The 19481-nt window shown below is 38.5% G+C and overlaps 1 protein-coding gene and 1 non-coding gene across 2 annotated transcripts; one reads left to right on the plus strand and one right to left on the minus strand.

The window, feature by feature from the left end:
* Positions 1-896: 896 nt before the first annotated feature.
* Positions 897-18543, plus strand: LOC134633063 (plexin domain-containing protein 1-like). The gene is made up of 13 exons (XM_063481924.1): positions 897-1443; positions 8764-8924; positions 12079-12222; positions 12308-12377; positions 12505-12627; positions 12713-12831; positions 12963-13062; positions 14305-14400; positions 14493-14574; positions 14643-14703; positions 14789-14906; positions 16782-16939; positions 17684-18543. Exons 1-13 carry the CDS (start codon positions 1368-1370, stop codon positions 17807-17809), a joined length of 1434 nt encoding a protein of 477 aa, XP_063337994.1. The 5' UTR covers positions 897-1367; the 3' UTR covers positions 17810-18543.
* A 755-nt stretch (positions 18544-19298) lies between these two features.
* trnac-gca (transfer RNA cysteine (anticodon GCA)) lies at positions 19299-19370 on the minus strand. Its single transcript has one exon. It is a non-coding gene; the product is annotated as a tRNA-Cys (tRNA).
* Between the last annotated feature and the right edge of the window lie 111 nt (positions 19371-19481).

Here is a 19481-nt window from a genome sequence, read left to right on the forward strand (position 1 = left end):
CGAGACTGTTCGAGAAGGACAGCAGTCCAAAATTAGTAGTACATACACACATACACATCCAAATCCATGCACCAGTTAAATCCAAAATTTTAGGACTGCCCAACCCTAGGTTTGAGTCATATCATTGATTCTCGGTGCCTGACTGCAGCACGTATCGTAACAGTAATTCTTCTACACAAATAAAGACGTTACTAAACTACACACAAGGCTAATACCTAAGTTGTGTGCTTGTCAGTTTTTATTTGCAATATTTGCTTAATTACTTACTTAAAGCACCGACACCAGTCTTTCCCTCCTGAAGTGGCCCATAGTTCTGAGAGGGTTTTATTAGTGACATATCAGGCATCTAGTGTGAACACAGGAAAAGCTCTGATAAAATCCAGCAATCCAATAGATAAGATGAATGAGGAATTTTTCCAGCTCCTTGTTGAATTCTTTCCACGAAAAATTAAGATAGTCCTGAAGACCAAACTACCAATCTGTACCTAATGAAATGGCCAGAGACTTATATAGCACTCCTAGAGGGAAAAGAAACTGGTAAATAAAAATGGTCACCATAGCGCCACTATCAACAGCACCTAAATAATTCCACGTTCTTCTTTTTCAAGTGTTGGACACAAAACACATTTTCCTTTTCAAATAATCTTCTACTACCAAGAGTAGAAAAACAGTTCTTTTCAAACCTTTCAATTAAAAATGTGCATTATCTCTGTAACAGACTACAGAGGACGTTCTTCTCAAAACGCCAACCATTTAACTACCACATTTGTTTTGGTTCAGCTTGCTTCCACATGGGGGAGACATGCTCCTCCCATCTTCAACACCCCCTTTTTTCTACTGTGGAAGGAAAGGAAAAAATGTAGAAATACATAAATATTTCCTCATTTTGGGAAGTCTTCTAAAAATCCAGAGCTCTGTTTTGGAGAAAACAGAAAAACACAAGAGAGACAGACAGACATGCAGAGGGGAGGAGGTGAGACAACCGAGTGAAGAGCTAATTCAAAGATAGAAATGTGACTGAAGCAAAGGAAGAGCACAGAGAAAACACATCTCTTCACTCTGCAACACTTCAGCTGTTTATCATCTCTCCTGCTGTTATGGACCGATCATCTGAGACAGTATTCTGAGGGCCAAACAAGGGCACGAAAGGAGGAGGGAGAAAAACAGTAAAACTTGGCTGAAGTGAGGAAACAGCAATTGTGTGGGTGAGCAGAGGCGAAGAGACAGAGACGAAAGGTGGGGGAGTGGTGGAGTGAGGCGCCCCATTCCTTTACACAAAGTGAGAGGGGAAACTGGGGAAAAGAAGAAGAAGAAGAAGACAAGGAGTGATCAAGAGAAGGGGAAGGAGGGAGAAGAGTCAGCCGGACATGGGGCTTTATGCTGTTCTCCTCATCTGTCTCTCCCAGGCTGAGCTAGGCAGAGTCTGGGCTCAAGAGCATGAAGGTAAGCCCCCTTTCTTTAACGTCAACACCCAATGCACTACAGATCTACAAACAACACCACCATTACGACTACCTTTCTGCACAACAGACTATCAAGTGCCACACAAAACAGCTTCTAAACATCTCAGTTAAAGTTAATATCACACACACACACACCTGAATTTGTTGTCACTGACTATTGAAGGCTTAAAATGCTTTTTTGGCACTTTTTATGGCATGTCTATGGATACGTGCATGCGTGAAGTTAACTGGTCTCGTGGTAGTTCTCACTGTCAGTCACAGGAAGCACATAAAAGATGGTGTGCGAGTCTGGATTTTTATTTTCTCTCTCTTTTCATGATGCTATTCCAAAACTTCTGTATTTCCAGTTTGGAGGGGGAAAAATAAATGTCTGGGGTTCATTTGCTTTAATAATACTGATCCTGTGAATGAGAATTCTGGATTTTAACAAATAAATATTTGAGGTTTTAAGATTCATTTCCAAAGTAAAAGATGAAAGTCAGTCAGTGAGAACAGCATCTGAGCTAGGATTTCTTAAATTTGGAAAGTTTCATCTCAGACTGTGTCTCATCACCTGCTCTGTGCATTTCCTGTATATGGATCCTCTGCCGTCCTATCTGTAGGTGTGTGTTGGTGCGTGTGTGCATGTATGTATTTTTGTTCTCCTTGGAGATATATTATTTTTAGCCAGCCCCCGTTCTTCCGCTGTTCCTCCTCCTCCTCCGACAATCAGCAGTGCTCTAGTTTCTCTGGCCTCTCCTGTGGTCCCAGTTCCTCTGATCAGGGGCCTAGCTCTGCAGAGGACAACCAGACATACAGAGAGACAGATCTCCTCAAATATATGGTCACACCAAGTCCAGCACAGTGTCCAGGCTCATCTTTCCCATTAAATACTCCCAAACCAGTGATCCAGATCAATTTATTAGAGTCTCCCTCGTAAAGATGGATCCCTATTTTGGGCCCTGTAAACTCAGACGTTTTTAGATTAGTGTTCTATTGCAACAGAAAGTAGAACAGCTCTAAACTAAAAAGGAAGTGCTGGAAGCTTGGTAATTAAATGACTACACGCTCAATGACTTATCCAAAGGAACGCCTGACTGCAGATGATGCTAAATCTCTTTTACAGAGCAGATAATAATACAGCAGAGTTAGGTAAAAAGACTACAGGGCTGTCCCCACTTTCTCAAAGGTCAGGACCATCAAGACTGTTTACACATCTGCAAATTTCGGTGTAAGTTTCACAGAAGTTAAACACCACATAAAAGATATGTGTGCATTTTATGAAAGCTGATATATCCATGTATGTGTTGCTTTTATAAGCAGGATATCATCATATTATATCAAATCTGTCTGAAAAATACCAGGAAAATACCTGAGCTAATGAGTTTGTGCAAAAGCAGGCAACACTGGAGAACACTGTAACTATGAGTCTATAAAGATGCTAGTTGCTAACTTGCAATAACAGTGCTAACAGTATTTAGCAGTCATTATCCTTAGCATGTTAGCATGCTAACTTTTGCCATTTAATCTTAAACACAAACAACATGTGGCCCAGGTATCTGGGCTAAAAGCACTAGATGAGAAGCCCAAGTTTATTCACTAATCATCTTCATGTTAGCTGAACCAAATTTCCACAACAACCAATCCAACTAGAACCTAATGGAAGAAGCACAGTATAGGTTTCTGGCACAACCACCTACGTTCAAGATGGAGAGGAAAAGGTCTGACTTTATGGTCTTGATGGCTTTGATGATGCTATAAAGGTCAAAAGCTAAAACACGTCAGTCAAACAATAATGTAGTGTCAGAGCTTAAAAATCTTAAGGCAACAGGGAGGTTGTAGCTTAAAAATGCCTTTGCTGCAAGACCTCTGTCGGTCAACAAATGACAGCAACCTATGTTTCGTATGCACAGTCGTGCACTTCTAAAGTTGCGCGATAACCTCCCTGGCTTGAAATCTAAACTATAATCACAAGGATCTTTAATGACAAAGTAGCTTTAATTTATATATATGCACAAGTAGCCACTATAAGGGACAGGATCTGTGTTACCTCTATGGTTTCCATTTGTAGTCCAAGTTCCTAATGACCAATCATGTTTGAGCAGATTCTGGTCGCGTACAGGCAAACAATCTGCACTAAGAGCCAACCAGACATTAGCCAAAGTGTAGTTTTTTTTAAACCTGACGAGAATTTAGCTTTTTCTTAGCTGAAAAAACTTTTCTGCATAACAAACAGTGAATAGAGGACGGAGGACAAAGTCTTGGCCCGGATATCGCCTGAACACTCTGGAAACCTCCAAAAATTGGCAATGGACTCCAGAAGCGAGGGTTACCAGATGTCCCACTTTATATGGGAATGCACAGCATATTTGTCCCTTGTCCCGCCGTTCCACATACTGAGATGATGTCTCGCATTTTGATTGGAACTCTTTTACAAAAGTGAACACATGTGGGTCTCACAAGAAACATGGTTCAAAAAGAGATGCGCTGACCTACTGCAACCCAAAGATCATTAGGTGGGAGAAGAGCAGCTGAAATAATATTTAAAGTTTTTAACAGTATTTACAACAGAAAAAGGGAATGCACAGATGTATAAAGACTATAAATATACATTGTGGCTTTCATTTATATTAATAATAAGTTGTGGAAAATTGCTTTCAAATACAAAACAGAATTTTCCAATAGATGGTCATTGCTAAATCATTAATTTAAACTTTTGTGTATTTATTAAGTTAGACGTTAAAACGTGAGACTACCTCTTAGCCCCACGTGGTTAACATATGCCTTGTGCAGAAGGATTTGCACTATCAAGAGTTTTAATCTGACAGGCTGCACTGATCATTTCACAGGGCAGAACATAATTGTCCTCTGAAGTCATTTCTTGGTTGCTACTGCACATTTCTTACTAAGGTAATCTCAGATTTATGACTATAAATATTAAAGCACTAAATAAACAGTTAACTACAACTGGCCAAGCACATCTGCAAACTCAAATCATATGTCATCTGGACTGAAAATGAAAGATCTGTTCAAAAACATAAACAACTTTGTCTGTTACATTGACAGGGTCAGAGTTGAGAAACAAAGACTTTCTCAACTCTGACCCTTGTCAATTTGTGCACATTAATCTAAACATCACATTTTTCTATTTAGTTTCAGGTCTTTATCATTCCAGCTGCTAGTGTTTGCGATTGTGTGTTATGGTTACTGCTGTTCTGAGGATAAGGTGCCAAACAGGGTACTCCCACGCTACTAGCTCCAGGCTGGTTTTAACACAGATCACCCTTTTAAAATCCAAACATAATAAAACCACTGCACTGAACTATACTGAATCGACAAGCGATGACCTCGTCTTGTGATTATTGTTCCATTAATGATTCTTTACCCAAAAGACCGCAGGTGCTTTGCTAATCCCTGTCCTGACAAAGCACATAATACTGTGTCTCATTTCCACCACTAGAAAAGAGTGATAGGGTCAAGACTTTGATTGTATCTTGAGATTTAATCTGCTCTCGTGTGCTGTGTTTGGACAGTGCACAATAGTTCACTCTCTTCAGTGTGTCTGTCTCTGGAGCAAAGATGTTGGCCTTTTGTTCTCTGTTGATGTGCCTGCAGATAATTCTCTTTCCCCTTCATTGACCAAGTACATGCCCTCGATGTATTCCCGCCTGTACTCAAACTTCAAAGTGTTGCACATTTACCCAGGAAAATATTGTTTTCAGAAGAAATGTATTTTTCGCCCATGGACTTGATCCATCTGAGCAGACTGAAAGGCCATTTAGCTTTTGTCTCAGTTTAGGAACGTGGCTCTGGTTTTTGTAGAGCCTTCAAAAATACTTTCATACAGAAGAAAATATACCCTGGTGTGTTTCTTAGATATCTGTCTTTGACAACAGATGATGAGGTAAATTATAAGGATAAATAAAAGGTTTGTGTGTTTATATTGTTATTATATTATAGCTTTGTATTTTCATATTTATAAAGGAAAAAAATAGAGCAAAAAATGAGAGAAATGGGAATAGGAGTGTGGAACATGGTACTGGCATGAATGAATACAATCCGTGTATCAATAGAGCAATGTATATGGTTCATCGGGCTGTGTCCTAGTTTGACAACACCCACTAGATTTGTGGCTGTTGCTGCAATGCAGACACATGTGAAGGTACAGTGGACACCGCTGCCATGCAGGTGCCATCTCCTCAAAATAGTGAGCATTTGTTAAGGGATTTAATGTTTCTTAATCAAGTCAACAGACTTGGCACAGAAATAAGGATTTTCTGCTGTTGGATGTGTTAGGTTGGCTAAAAAAGCAGAAAATCTGACATCCTGCAGATTCATAGATGTAAATTCAAAGGACTGTCAGAACGTGTTTCATGCCTTTGATTTTATTTAGCAGCAACATCAGAGGGCATATTTGCAGTGAAGCCACTGACTATTCACCCGTACATCTGTCACACATCACATCTGTCGCGTCAACAATTAGACCATTTGGCCTTGTTCCAGATTCATCAGCATAGTTTTTTTTTTTTTTTTTTTTTGCACCAGTTTGCACATTCCCAGTGCAGGGTCCACACGCACATGTGTCTGCCAGACATGATGCTACTGAGGCCTGTCTTAAGTCCAGGTCCTTATGCAAAGCCTAGCACACTTTTGATGTTGAAGTTCATCCAGCCCCACATGCAGACAGTTAGATAAGGTTAACGATGTTCTAGGAAAGAAAACGTGAAGACTTGGAAGATCTGTAAAGCAAATCTCTAAGTGACCTATACATTGTAAGGGTGGCAGGAAAAATCTAAGTATAGTCACAGTCTATTAGACTGTAGCCTAAACGGCGCTAACTTGTGTGCAGCCCCTGAACTCCCCTTTTCAGTTTTCCTGCTCCTCAAAGCTCCTCCTCATTGTTTCACTCTGCTGTTTGAAGCCTCCTCAGCTGTTTAGCGATGATGATGATGAGTGCCAATCTGACCCAGTTAGAAGCTTTTTGTTCTGCAGCAGTGAAATTAGCTTCCACCGCACCATAATCAAACAAGATTCCTCATTAGCACGATCTCCCCCGAGTGTGTAATAACCTCTCTTTTTCACTTGTCCTATTTTGTCTCTTAAGACTTTTTAGTTTGATATAATTCTTAATTTAGAAAAATTAACATTTTATATATATTTATTTTATGCACTCTCTGTTCGTGTGGTATCAGGTATAACTTTGTGGAGTGCATGTTTGTTGAATCAGCGAAACAATCAAAACACAGGCAGTTAATGTTGGACTTTAAAACCGGACAGGTACCTTTTGATGTTGAAGCCACAAATTTCTATTTTTTTTTTTTAAATAAAACTAAGTTTGACTATATTAGGTGCACAAAAACTATAAGGTCGAAGCCACCCTGACACATTGGCTTGTGAAGTCCCATTATGAAGCCTCAACCTGAATCGACATTTCTTTGTTTTGAAAGTGTTTTGAAGTTTTACGCCAAGGCGCTAGATAATCCTTCTTTCTGACACATAGAAACCAAAGTTTACAAAATTGATTTTTATTTTATTTTATTTTATTCAGTATGACACAAAATGAGCGACTGAGCCCATAAACTCATCAGCAAAGTGTTTACAGAGGCCAGGGACGAGGGCCACTTTCTCTTCTCTTTGCAACCACATGTATTTCACCCTGGTGAGCATTAAAAAGAACACAGTTTTAAGAACCCTTGTGTTGTCCTCGGGATTCCCATATACTTGTTTGCCATTCACCTAGGGGTCATTTTTGACCCGAGGACAACACAAGGGTTAAGACCCAGGAACTACATCAATCTTTTTCAGTCTTTATGATTAGGTGTGAGTTAGTCATAAATATTCATTGTAGTTTTTGTACTAATATATAGTCTATATAAAAGATGGAAAGCAACATCAAGGCAGAAGTGCCTTAAAGCAGCTTCCCCAACCCCTAATTGCTAGCAGAGATTGACTCCACTGGTCACAACACGAAGTCTGATTGTATAGATGACTGTGAAAAAATTACTAGTAAAACTACTAATAGTTAATTTACTGCCTGTGTTAAGAAACTGGAAGGTTACAAAGCTATGCAGCAGCGATTTGCTTTCCTGCCAATCTCACTTTCAAGCACAGAGATGATAGTAAGTCCAGCCTTTGATCTTAGGTCATCTTAGGATCACGGTCAAAGTTTTCAGTTCATACCAGAGCTGCAGAATGGGGTCATGGTTGGGGGTTTGTGCAGTTTTTCAACAACAAACGGTGAAAACTATTTTTTATAGGCCTATTTTTTTGTACACAGGCCTTTCATGTTAGATGAGACAGGGGAGGAATACAAACTACTGCTAAACTAATAATCTGGCATTAACATTTTAATCAGAACAAACTGTCAATCCAATAAAACAGCTCCAGACTAAAGGGAGGGGGGTTATCCACATAATTTTGGCCATAACTTCGAGACAGGGTTCATCTTTCTCACACTGAAGGGAATGTTCATAACATGCTGTTAATTAATAGCTCAGTTCAGTGAACTAACAGCTCAGAACCAGACAGCAAAGGGAATTTAATCCCTCTGTTTCAGAGGGAATAATGAGTTCTTAACCCTGTTGAACTATCAGTGAGTTCTGCTGATTTTGCAACTGCCAACTGAAAATGTGGACAGTGAGTCATAGATCGGTTGAAAAAACATAAACAGCCATCTATGATCTGTTAAGCAGATGTCACGAAAACCCACACAAATGTAGGTGGTCAGTAGAGATGTGAATGCTCTAAAAAGATGCACACACAGACAAAACCCCACAATCCTTTTGTACATACATAGGGATTATTTGAACAAAGAACAATGTTGGCACCACATGATTAAAAAGGAATCATGACCCTATTTCTGCATGACAGATGTACAGAAAATCTATGGTGTTGTTTGTGCTGATCTTATTTCTGTCTCTGTGTGAGTTATTGCTCCGTGACCTCTAAACATGGATTTAATTTTCTTTAGATATGTATGCCTGTTAATGATCCAGATTATGGAAACCAATAAAGAACAGATGTGACCACAGAGTATAAAGCCAAAGTCATTATAATGTCTATAAAAACTACATTTTATAAGACAGTTTTCACACATTTTGAGAGATAATTACATTATCTTGTTTTTCCTCAAAGTAATTGTGATTCAGTAAGCAAGTCTGTGACTTTTTGTTTGTTGAACTCTTATGTCTCAAATTGATGGTTAACAACAGGTGAGAGATTATGTGGTGAGAGTATTTATTCATGGATTGAATCCTCAATAAATACATCATCGTGAATGAATCTGCATGTATGTGTGTGCTGCTGCCTTGTGTTGTTCTAGATGCATGGAGTGGAACTGCTTTGGAAGATCCGTCCAGTTTTCACAGAACCAGGAGAGACCAGCAGACCCCACACAAACACAGGGAAGCCCGCAGCTCACTGGCTGAAGGAGGAGGGGGTGTTGATATCAGTCCCCTGCCTGACAACATGACTCGCATAGTGGTGAGATGCAACGACTGATTCATGGCTAAGACCTTAGATTACAATAGTGGCAGTAGGAAAATCAACTATTTTAATATGGCCTAAATTATGTTCATAGAAATGACGCTCCCATTGCTCTTTTACTAACAACACGTATAGTAAATATCAAGTTTAATGTAAGCTCTAAAATAATGACATCATGCCTATGCTTGAAGCTAAAGCTACACAGCGTATAACTGTTCCTTAAACCTTCAATCTCTCTAATGGCCATCTGCTCTGGTTGTAAAAAGTAGTCCAGCTGTATAGATGGCCATGAGAAAGTGAGCCTTATATCAATCGATTTCATACCAAAGTAAACACTTTCCTAATGTCTTTTACTGTCTTAATTGTTTAGCTCAGTATCTTATTCTTATTGTATTCCAGTGTTCTCTAATTTTTGCTATATAACTTTGCACTGTGCACTTTCTGCTGTAACAAAACAAATTTCCCACGTGTGGGACTAATAAAGGTTATCTTATCTTATCTTTTCTTAAATGGCCAACTCTTTTTCAATTGAGAATAATGTTCATTTAGGAAATTATGGTCCTATTTAGAATAAAACAGATGCTTTTGGGTTGGCAAACCTTTTGTAAGACTGCAATGGCCAAAACCGCCAACAGTTTCTTATAGAGCTACTTTCAGCAGTCATAACTCTAAGTTGGTATGAGGTTTTCTGTTGAGCAGATATGCTGTGTTTGGTTTTTTGCAAACATGGCGCTGTGCATAATAACCAAACATCTTCAATTTGGTTTTATGTTTCCAAGGGGCACTTAGGATTGCAACTGTGCAAACCTTAGCATGCTGTTATGTTCTTTCTAGAGAGAAGAGCAGTCCAAACAACCCATGTTACTCAGCCATTTTCTAACTGTACTGTCTTGAACTTTAAAAGTTCTACAGAGGAAGTGTCTACAGAGTCAGTTTTGTTGCTAAGTTTGTATGTAAAATTATGCTAAAATTAGCCTAAACTGCATAATACTTCCTTATGGAGGGCTCATTGTTGTAGAAAACTGTACAGCCACAGAGCTACAACCAGTAAGAGCATGAGAAAAACTGCCCCAAAAACTGTGACCAGTGAGAATGAGATCAACACAGCTGTGCAAGTCATTGTCAGCTGAATTACAGAAATGAGAATTCTTATATTTACTGGTTCTGCAAGAAAAAGGGCATTAATAGCTGCCAACTTAAAATTACATTAGCCTGAGGGATAAATATCCCCTACTTATTTTAGGAAAACTAAACCATCCATTACACCAAAGCCAAAGAATCTTTAGTGTCAATCAATATAGTGATGTTTACATGGTTATTATAATCTTTAAACCAAGAAAAGAGTTACTTTCACAAAAGCTGCAGAATTAACCTAACCATAGGGTGGGGTGGGGTATCACAGGTTGGTGTGCTGACCCCTAAATGCACAACATGATAGCCCAATGGTCAGGTTAATACTTTTTAATATAGCTTATTATTATCTGTGTATGACAATATGAAGAGATAAATGTGAGGCAAACTATAACTGTAAATGGCTTTGGTAATAATATTGTGCTGACAAGTCAAGTAGCTACTGCCAAGCCAGAAAAAATAAAGTTTAGTCGAAGGTAAAGCCTGTAGCACATCACTGTCCTGTGCCATTTTCCAGTGATTATTTTAGAAGTGTGTGTCTGCGTGTGTGCGATTTTAGTGCATGGGATGAGGTTTTATGAGTGTCTTACCTCCTAGACTCATCTTTCACTTCAATCAGCCTCAGTAAAATTCAACCCAAATAAATTGTGTTGTACGTTTTTTTCTTCCTCTCCCTACAATTCAAATTGAAAACAGACCACATACTTGTGTTGCCAGCTTACAGTGTTTGTTTAAGCATGGCTGCGCACGAGTATGTGCATGTGTGTGTGACTCACTTGGATGGGATCACAAGTAACCCTGTTATAATGCTGCTGCTGCTGCTTTTTTAGGGGGAGGCCTGATCCCAATTTCCAAAACCCTCCATCTCCTGTCCAATCAGAGTCACTTCAATAAGTCAGTCAGCTGTGAGGGAAAATAAATGATTATTCTCCTCACCTAGAATCCCCCTAGAAAATACAGGCTGGTGTCAGGCAGTGGAGATGGAAGAAAAAAGTGGGTCACTTGCTGTAAATGGAGCAGCCGGAGAGGTTGTGAGAGCGCTGCATTTAACTGCTCCACTTTCTGAGCCCACACTAAACCCCAGAACCATTGCTCTCTGTCACCTTCAACTATGCTATACATTAATAATGCCATCAAGACTGGAGATCTGTATGAAGACACAAGTGCTTGTTGTCAAAGCCAATGTGTAAACAGCTCCATCAAGTGGCACTATATGGGCAGGACCGAAGGGAAAAATCCCTGCATGACTCACTGAGGTTTATCCCAGTTGTTTTTTCACATTTTTGCTTTTTTCACATTATTTTTGAGCTGATCGACTTTTTTTTTCAGTTCACACTTACACTAACCTAAATATTTTTCACAAAAAAGAGGAAAAAAGGTAAGACTGTACTTTCATCTAATATCAGTAATAATACCTGTACTACAAAATGGTGCAGCGAATAATTATAAGCTTTATTTAACTAAGTAAGCCATTAAGAGCACAGGAAATAGAGTAGCTGGAAAATCTCAACAAACCAACTCACAAAATGCTGCCTCCTGTCGGTGAAAGTCAAGTTCTGAAGAAGGTAATTACAAAAAAGTACCTTGTACAAACACAAATGTAAAAAGAAATCTGTTTAGAATGATGATAAATGTATTGATTAGCTATTAGAAACTGATACAATAGGATGCAAAAATCCCCCAAATGTTCCTAAAGGTGAGTTCTCTTTGATAAGATTTCTTCTCAGAGATATGTAAAAGGGTAAGATGTTCTACTTTTTTCATTTGTTATTATTAAAATGCACGCAGCAATCCTTTAGACTACTAGTTTAAAATGTACATAAAACAAGATTGAAGTGAGATCTTTATTTTGGGCGGCTAGAGCTACACAAAATGTATACATTTCAAATTATCCAGTCCTGTAGTAACTCATTGATTTCAATGTAAATCGGTCTATTTCATACAGAGACCTACTCTAAACTACCTCACCATGACTAATGTATTCTGGAAACTTGTCTAATGAGTGACCTCTTTCTCTCAGGAGGACTCCCAGAGGTACTACAGATGGCAGAGTTTTGGTCCAACAGACAGACAGACTGCAAACTTGTGGGTGGATATGGACAACCTGCACAAAAACCAAGTCAGAATTCACGGCATACTGTCCAACGCGCATCGACAGGCAGCGGTGAGATGAGCGTTCGCACATTCAAGTACTAATGTCTGATTTACAGACAGATTTAACCACATCTGACATTTCTTCTTATTCACAGAGAGTGGCACTCTCCTTTAATTTCCCCTTCTATGGGGACTCCTTGAGACAAATTATTATAGCAACTGGAGGTAGGTCACATGCTGCAGCTGCATTTATCAACTCACCTCCTTCACTTTAAAGATGTGCTGTTCAACCACGGGGTAGAGGTGTTTTTAAAATCTTTAACTGTTCACTTATCTTAACGTTTCTCTTCAGGTTTCATCTACATGGGTGAAATAACTCACAGAATGCTAACCGCCACCCAGTATGTCGCTCCCCTCATGGCCAATTTTGACCCTAGCTTTTCTAAAAATTCAACAGTGAGGTACTTGGATAATGGTAGGTAAAGGTTACTCTATGAAGTCTCTAGAGTTTGGGAGCTCCTGGGTATCTCTGACTGGCCTTTGTATACTGCTTTGCCCAGGTAATTTATTTGTCGTGCAGTGGGACAAAGTGCGGTTAAAGGACCGAGAGGCAGCGGGGCCTTTTACTTTCCAGGCAGCGCTCCACAAAAATGGAACAATTGTTTTCAACTACAAAGATGTAAGTTATGTATTTTTAATCAGATGTAGCAAAAATATAATTCCACCACTTCAATATTTTGTAAAAAACACAGCTCAGCTTGAATGTCAGGTTTACCAGTGTCAATACGAACTCTTCTGTCCTTTTTTGAGATCCCATTGCCAGTGGAGGAAATAAATTCTACTGAGCATCCGCTGAAAGTTGGACTGTCTGACGCTTTCATGGGATACCTCCCTACATCACAGCTGTCAGGTCAGTTCCTTTAAAATAAAGAAGAGATACTTCCTCCACTGTTAATTTAAAGTAATTATTCATATTTTAGTAAATTATTAAGCCAGTTAACTGTGGGGTCTAATATGTTTTGAGGGATACGCAATAAGACATCCTCACAAACCAGTGCAGTTTTTCAGAAAATGATCCACAAAATAATCAGCTTTATGTAAGCTACATCAGAGTAAACTGATCAAACCAGTGATCAGAGGACATTGTGCACAGGTGTGTGGGTGTTAACCTGCAAGGAAAGAAGGCTGATGAGGTGATGTGGTTTCACAAGGTTTTGGATAAAGGTTACTAATGACCCTTAGACAAACACAGATTTTTTTTCTTTTGCTTTTCTGAGCATTTCTGAACATTTTCAAACTTTTATAAAAACTGACTAGTTTGATTTTTCTTCTAGCTAACACATTAGCTACTAGAAACATGCCTAGTTAAAGCCATATTGCTGCCATAAAGAAAAATAAAGAAATAAATATTGCATTATTAAAATAAAAATGGATGATAAATACATTTAAAAAAAATACACAACAACAAATTCCTGCACAGAAATTCCAAGTTACATTTACTGTTAAAAGTTAAAGCTTTATATTAGAGCCAGTTAACCTGGTCTGAAGTAAAGTATAATATCAATTTCTTCAATTTCTTTAAGAGTCTGTTGTAAAAATAAATAAAGACAAAGTCCATCTTTAGACTCGTATACATCTCAAAAATCCTTTTTCACGTTGTCAGAATATAAACGGTACTTGAACTCAGATATAACATCTTGTGCCAAGACCAGCACTACATTTTGCAGTTTAAAAGTACGTGATCTGATGTCTTTACCCTCCACCTCCTCGCCTAGTTTCATGAAAATTGGACCGGCATTCTCAAAGTTATAATCTCGAAGTCTCTTCCTATTAAAACGGGGTGCTTCCCATTGTCATCAAGTGGTACTCGCTCTAGTACTGTAGGATCATTATCCTCCAATACAAAGCTCTTTGAGATGACTGTTGTTGTGAATTGGTGCTATTTGGATAAATCACATGCCTCCATCTCAGCTCTCACCCTGGCAGAGGAGTAAAAGCAGAAACTAAATACTTTCAATCACAAGTAGTTCAATTTGAACAGGAGTTAGTCCCCTCTCAGAAACATGGAGCACAGACTTCTTTTTAAGTTTTCACGTGAGACTTAATACAGAAGAAAGACTTGCAGGCTGACATTCAATTTTTGCCTTGATAGAAGCAAAGCGGCGTACTATCTATGAGTATCATCGTGTTGCCATTGACACCACCAAGATTGTGAGCGGATCAGCTTTTGAGTTCACACCTCTGCCCAGTAAGTCCTGTTTCAAACTAGCTTTTGTTCGACAGCCTAGCCTCATTACTCACCCCTGTAATTGCGTAACGATGCGATTCCCGTTCCCCCAGCTTGTCTTCAACACACATCCTGTGATCTCTGCCTAACATCCAACTTGACAAGCGACTGTGGCTGGTGCAACACACTTCAACGGTAAGACAAAGTTCAATTTGTGATGTTATGAGATTCTCGCCTTTTCTCACTTTGCTTTTCATTTCTAGATGTTCTGATGGTATAGACCGACATAGACAAGAGTGGCTGGATTACAACTGCCCTGAAGAGGTGAGACTCATTACCATATCACACAAGAGAGAGATGAGCAGCTTTGTTACTGATTCCTGAGTCATTCTTTTCGGCATTCACTCAGGCTAAAGGCATGTGTGAGGACTACAACACAGTTCTACCTGAAGCAACTATGAGCTCCTTTAATCACTCCTCTCCAGGTCCAACCGTTTCAGTGCTTGAAGAACAGCCTGTTACTAGGGGTGAGTTGGAAAATACAGTGCTGGTATGTCAGCAAAAACTCAGTCCCACAACTGGTGAATGATTAATGAAGGAATATTTAATTGTTTATTTTTTGGGATCATGCAAAATGTGACCCTTTGTGAATAGATTAAGGAGAAGCAGAATTACTAGTAGCTCTCTGACTTCTGAGCATTACAGAATTAAAGCTGAATTTCCATAGAGAGCATAAGCATACAGGTACCGACTGCACGACTCAATATAAACAGGAGATAGCCCTTAAATCTGTGTTAGATTTAAACTTGTACATCTTCACAAACATTTTCAAAATGTAAAAAATAACAATAACAGAAAGCTTATCATAAAGCTAGTCTCACTATAAAATTATGACTAATAATTGCTGATCTTATGTGTGTATTTATATATGAGATTTTGTATAGATCTTTTCAAAGACATGTTTATGTAAAATCAAATCTACCTAGGCAAATAGGAGTGCCTTTTGTTGCACTGGCTTGGACACTTTTTATGAATAACTAAATTTTCATTTTTGACAGTAATAAACAGAAGAAACCATTAGATAATTTGGAAATTATCCCACAGAAGTGTGTGAGCAGAAGCTATGATTTCCAAAGCTTGTAATCTAACCAGGGGTAGGCCCCAGGGATCAATCCTAGGACCACAATTTATTCATTCAATATGTTCAAAATTTTCAAGTAGTCTATTATCCTAGTTAAATAAAGATTATGTAAGTGTCAAACTCAACTTTAATAAAGTCCAACAGTAAAGCAGTCAAATATTTGCTTTTCCATGTGGACTTTGGGAAGAGACTGATGATTGTTTTTTAATGTTTTTCTGTGGATTTTCTGTGTATACAGATTTTGGGGAGATTTACTGTAAATACAAACAAGTGAACATGAATTTATTTTTCTTCTTCTTGTTTTTTCAATCCACGCATCACTTTCTGCTTCTAGGAGTTATGTTAATTTAATGTCAGTTCATTTATAAACTTATAGTAATTAAAAGCTTCATATAAAAATCCAGAAGGTATTCAAAGGCTTAAATATAATGTGGTAAATAAAGGACAAATCATTTTTACTTTACTCATGTCAAGTCAAGTCAAGTCAAGTCATCTTTATTTATATAGCACATTAAAAAGACATCAAGTGTTGGCCAAAGTGCTGAACAGAGGGATAATATAATAAAAAGAATTAAAATAGATAAGATGAAACCATTATAGAAAACATTGTAAGACATCCATATATGGTGATTGATATATGTATTTTTTGTCTGTTTGTTTTGTTGGTTTTTGTTTTTTGCCCTTTTTCACCGTTCCTCTTCCCCACTGTTTTTCTTTCCCTCTTTCTTTCTCCCTTTTCTTTTCCCCAGTCAAGTCTGTCCCGTGTTTAGCAAGTGAAAATAAAATAAAATAAACAATAAACGCAAAGGTGAATCAAATAGACTAATACAGCAAGAAAAAGAGGGAAAAAAAGAGAGAAAAGAGAAAAAAAAACAGACATCCATATATGTTTATAAAGAATATCTGTACATGCAAATATGCACATACATATACAAAAATGTACACATTCACACATATGTGAACATAAAATACATGTATACATATACACATGCAAACATTAGCCAATGAGATAAAAGACCAGAATAGCTCAGTACAACAGCAATGCCCTACAGATTTTCAGTAAAAATTCCTCTGCGTCTTAAGAGACAGGCACTATGAATTACAGTATTCCAAATTTTAAAAAGAAAATCGTCCCCACTTAGTTTTAGGAAGTTATAAGGATGGCCACAGAGTTTTCAAAAGAAAAGTCCATAGTTAGCTACCTAGACATTTCTATATTTAGAAATGCTTTAACAGGAGCAACAATCTTCCTTCCTTTCAGATATACAGACGAGCCCTCCAAACAACGGGATGACAGAGAACACGGCCATCATCGCAGGCGTTGTGGCTGCTCTAGTTCTGCTTGTGGCTCTCACCTTACTGGCTGTTTACTACATCAACACACATCCCACAGTGGCTCCACCATTCTACCTCATGCAGGTCAGAAAAACAACATCCAGCTCTCATTGCCTCTGCAGTAGGGATGGTCACAGACTTTAATTTTCTTTTAAAATATGGAGGACCTTTTCTTGTCTTAAAATATATGTTTTCCCTTAATTTTACTTTGACCTGGTGGGCTGTAATATACTGCTATGGTCAGATGGTGGTGGTAATGCACACTGAAGCTGTTTTAAGCCACTGTTGAAATACATCGTTGATGCTGGTATTAAAAGGAATGTAGATTTAAGGCACTTCTGCATTGGCTTCCCTTTTAAACCTGGAAGTTATGTCCATCTTTTATCATGTCTACATAACTACCAGACTTCAGACAGGTGAAACGTGTAAGCATGCATACTCTGTCACTGGGTGACCAGTTTATTTCACAGGTCAATGAAATGACAGATTCACCTGATGAATGAGAAGTGGGTGATGTTCATGTGTCTGCAAACAAACTTGCAGAAGTCTGTGACAAAACAGCCCTGAACACTGGAAACACTCTCCTGATGCTCTTTAAGCTCCAATGGGCCAATGAGTTTGTGGCTTCACAGTAAAACCCACTCTTGACTTGAAAACACTCACCTTTAAAATTCATAAAAGCACTTGCAGTAAAGTTTAGGGGATTTATGGATGTGCAATAGGCACATCGCAGTGGCTACATTCATCTTTTATGCCGTCTATGGTTGAAGCCTGCATCTTCCCATTTGCCTATGTGGTCTTTACCTACTACTGTTTCTCTGTCTGCAGCGACGCACCAATAACTACTGGCCCTCTATGAAGTTCCGCAATCAGGGCTGTCACTCCAGTTATGCTGAAGTCGAGCTCGGGGGCCATGAAAAGGAAGGTTTCATTGAAGCTGAGCACTGCTGCTAAGGGTCTAGGACTTGCAGGACTCAATCAGTGGAAGAGAGGACACCATCTTGAGGAAAACTGCGGTACTACAGGAGGATGAATATGGACATTCAGGCTGACCATCAACACAAGATGTCCTTACTCCAACCTTTGAGGCTGGACAGTGTTTACTGTAACTGCTCTTGTAGCTCTTGCCAGCTTTCTCTGTGTCTTTTGCTGTTTGCCATCACACAGGGGATTAGCCATATTATCTAAGGGTTGGAGGGTTTGAGAGGAAGACGGCAGTACGTAAATGATGAGATGCAAATGTCCAAAAGCCAACGATGCAAGGGCCTGTCAGGGAATGAATTAAACTAGCCTTCATACTGCAAATCAATGTACCACTCAACTTTACTCTGTGTTTTTTGTTTTTATCCATTTTATGGAGTCACTTTTGTTTCATGAAACTTCTACGCGAGCAACGATGAGTTCATAAAATGTTATATCTATGTGGACTTCACTACGACAGATATTTAGCTTTATAGCTGATAGTTATAGGGAGGTATGTTGTTTGGATGAATTTTAGAGATGTGAAATTATGAGGGTTTTCTTTGAACCTTTCTGTTTAAATGTCTTCTAATAAAAGCTGGTGACGAGTCTGGATTTTGATCTCATGGTCATAGTCTGGTGAGTGACTAACAAATCTATTTAGATGGTTTTCAGTTTTTATAACTAAAATGGAAGGAAACAGCATTAAAGATACAATTAGAGAAATACCTTATGTGGGCATTAATACTTCATGTGCATCTAATTTTTAAAAATAAATTTACATTATAGCGTAAGCACTGCTGTAATAACTCAAAATGACTGCATGTATGGAATTCATTTTTTATGCAAATTTATTTTACAGCAAATGTATCTCTCTCGCCCTGAGACAGCTGGGATGGATGGAAATGTATCTCCTTCCTTGCTGAAGTCCCATGATAGGTTAAAACTTGCAAAAATGTAAGGTATTTAGGGCTGTGCACAGCATTGCCACAGGATGGCGCCATAACACAACACGAAATCCCACATGACACGTGCAGCCATGGTGATCGTTTATTATATTGAGCTTAAAAATGAAGGTGTGTACCGAGCAGAGACAGATATTCCGATAGTTTTGCTAACATACAGGCATATTAACCGCTTGCAACGTCTATAAATACTTGTAAACTTTGCAGATTAATAAGAAAAGAGATTTTCCACACAACTAATGGTGACAAAATCAAAAAGTAAAGTAACAGTACACATTGGGACATGTAATTAATTTAGTGGTAAAACCCTCTGAAGAATTTCTTTTAAATAAGGTGGAATATAGTATTTTAAGACGCGATGGGAAACATAAAAGCGACAAAACGACATACGGCTACTCGTAGAGATTATGTTCGTTAAGTAAGGAATAAACTTCATATATCGCTAGGCAATCCGTGAAGATTTCTATTACATTTATTTATACGAACGCAACGACAAAAAGTCACTAAGGAAAGAAAAGAGGGGGCACCCGGATTTGAACCGGGGACCTCTTGATCTGCAGTCAAATGCTCTACCACTGAGCTATACCCCCGATGTACAAACCACCCAAGTACTGGCTATATGAATATACCACATGTTCAGTACTGACACGTTGAACACATTATAATAGTTGTTTCTTGCATTTACTCATAGATCCCAACAT

This window comes from Pelmatolapia mariae, linkage group LG8, assembly GCF_036321145.2.
Source record: "Pelmatolapia mariae isolate MD_Pm_ZW linkage group LG8, Pm_UMD_F_2, whole genome shotgun sequence".
NCBI classification, from domain to species: domain Eukaryota; kingdom Metazoa; phylum Chordata; class Actinopteri; order Cichliformes; family Cichlidae; genus Pelmatolapia; species Pelmatolapia mariae.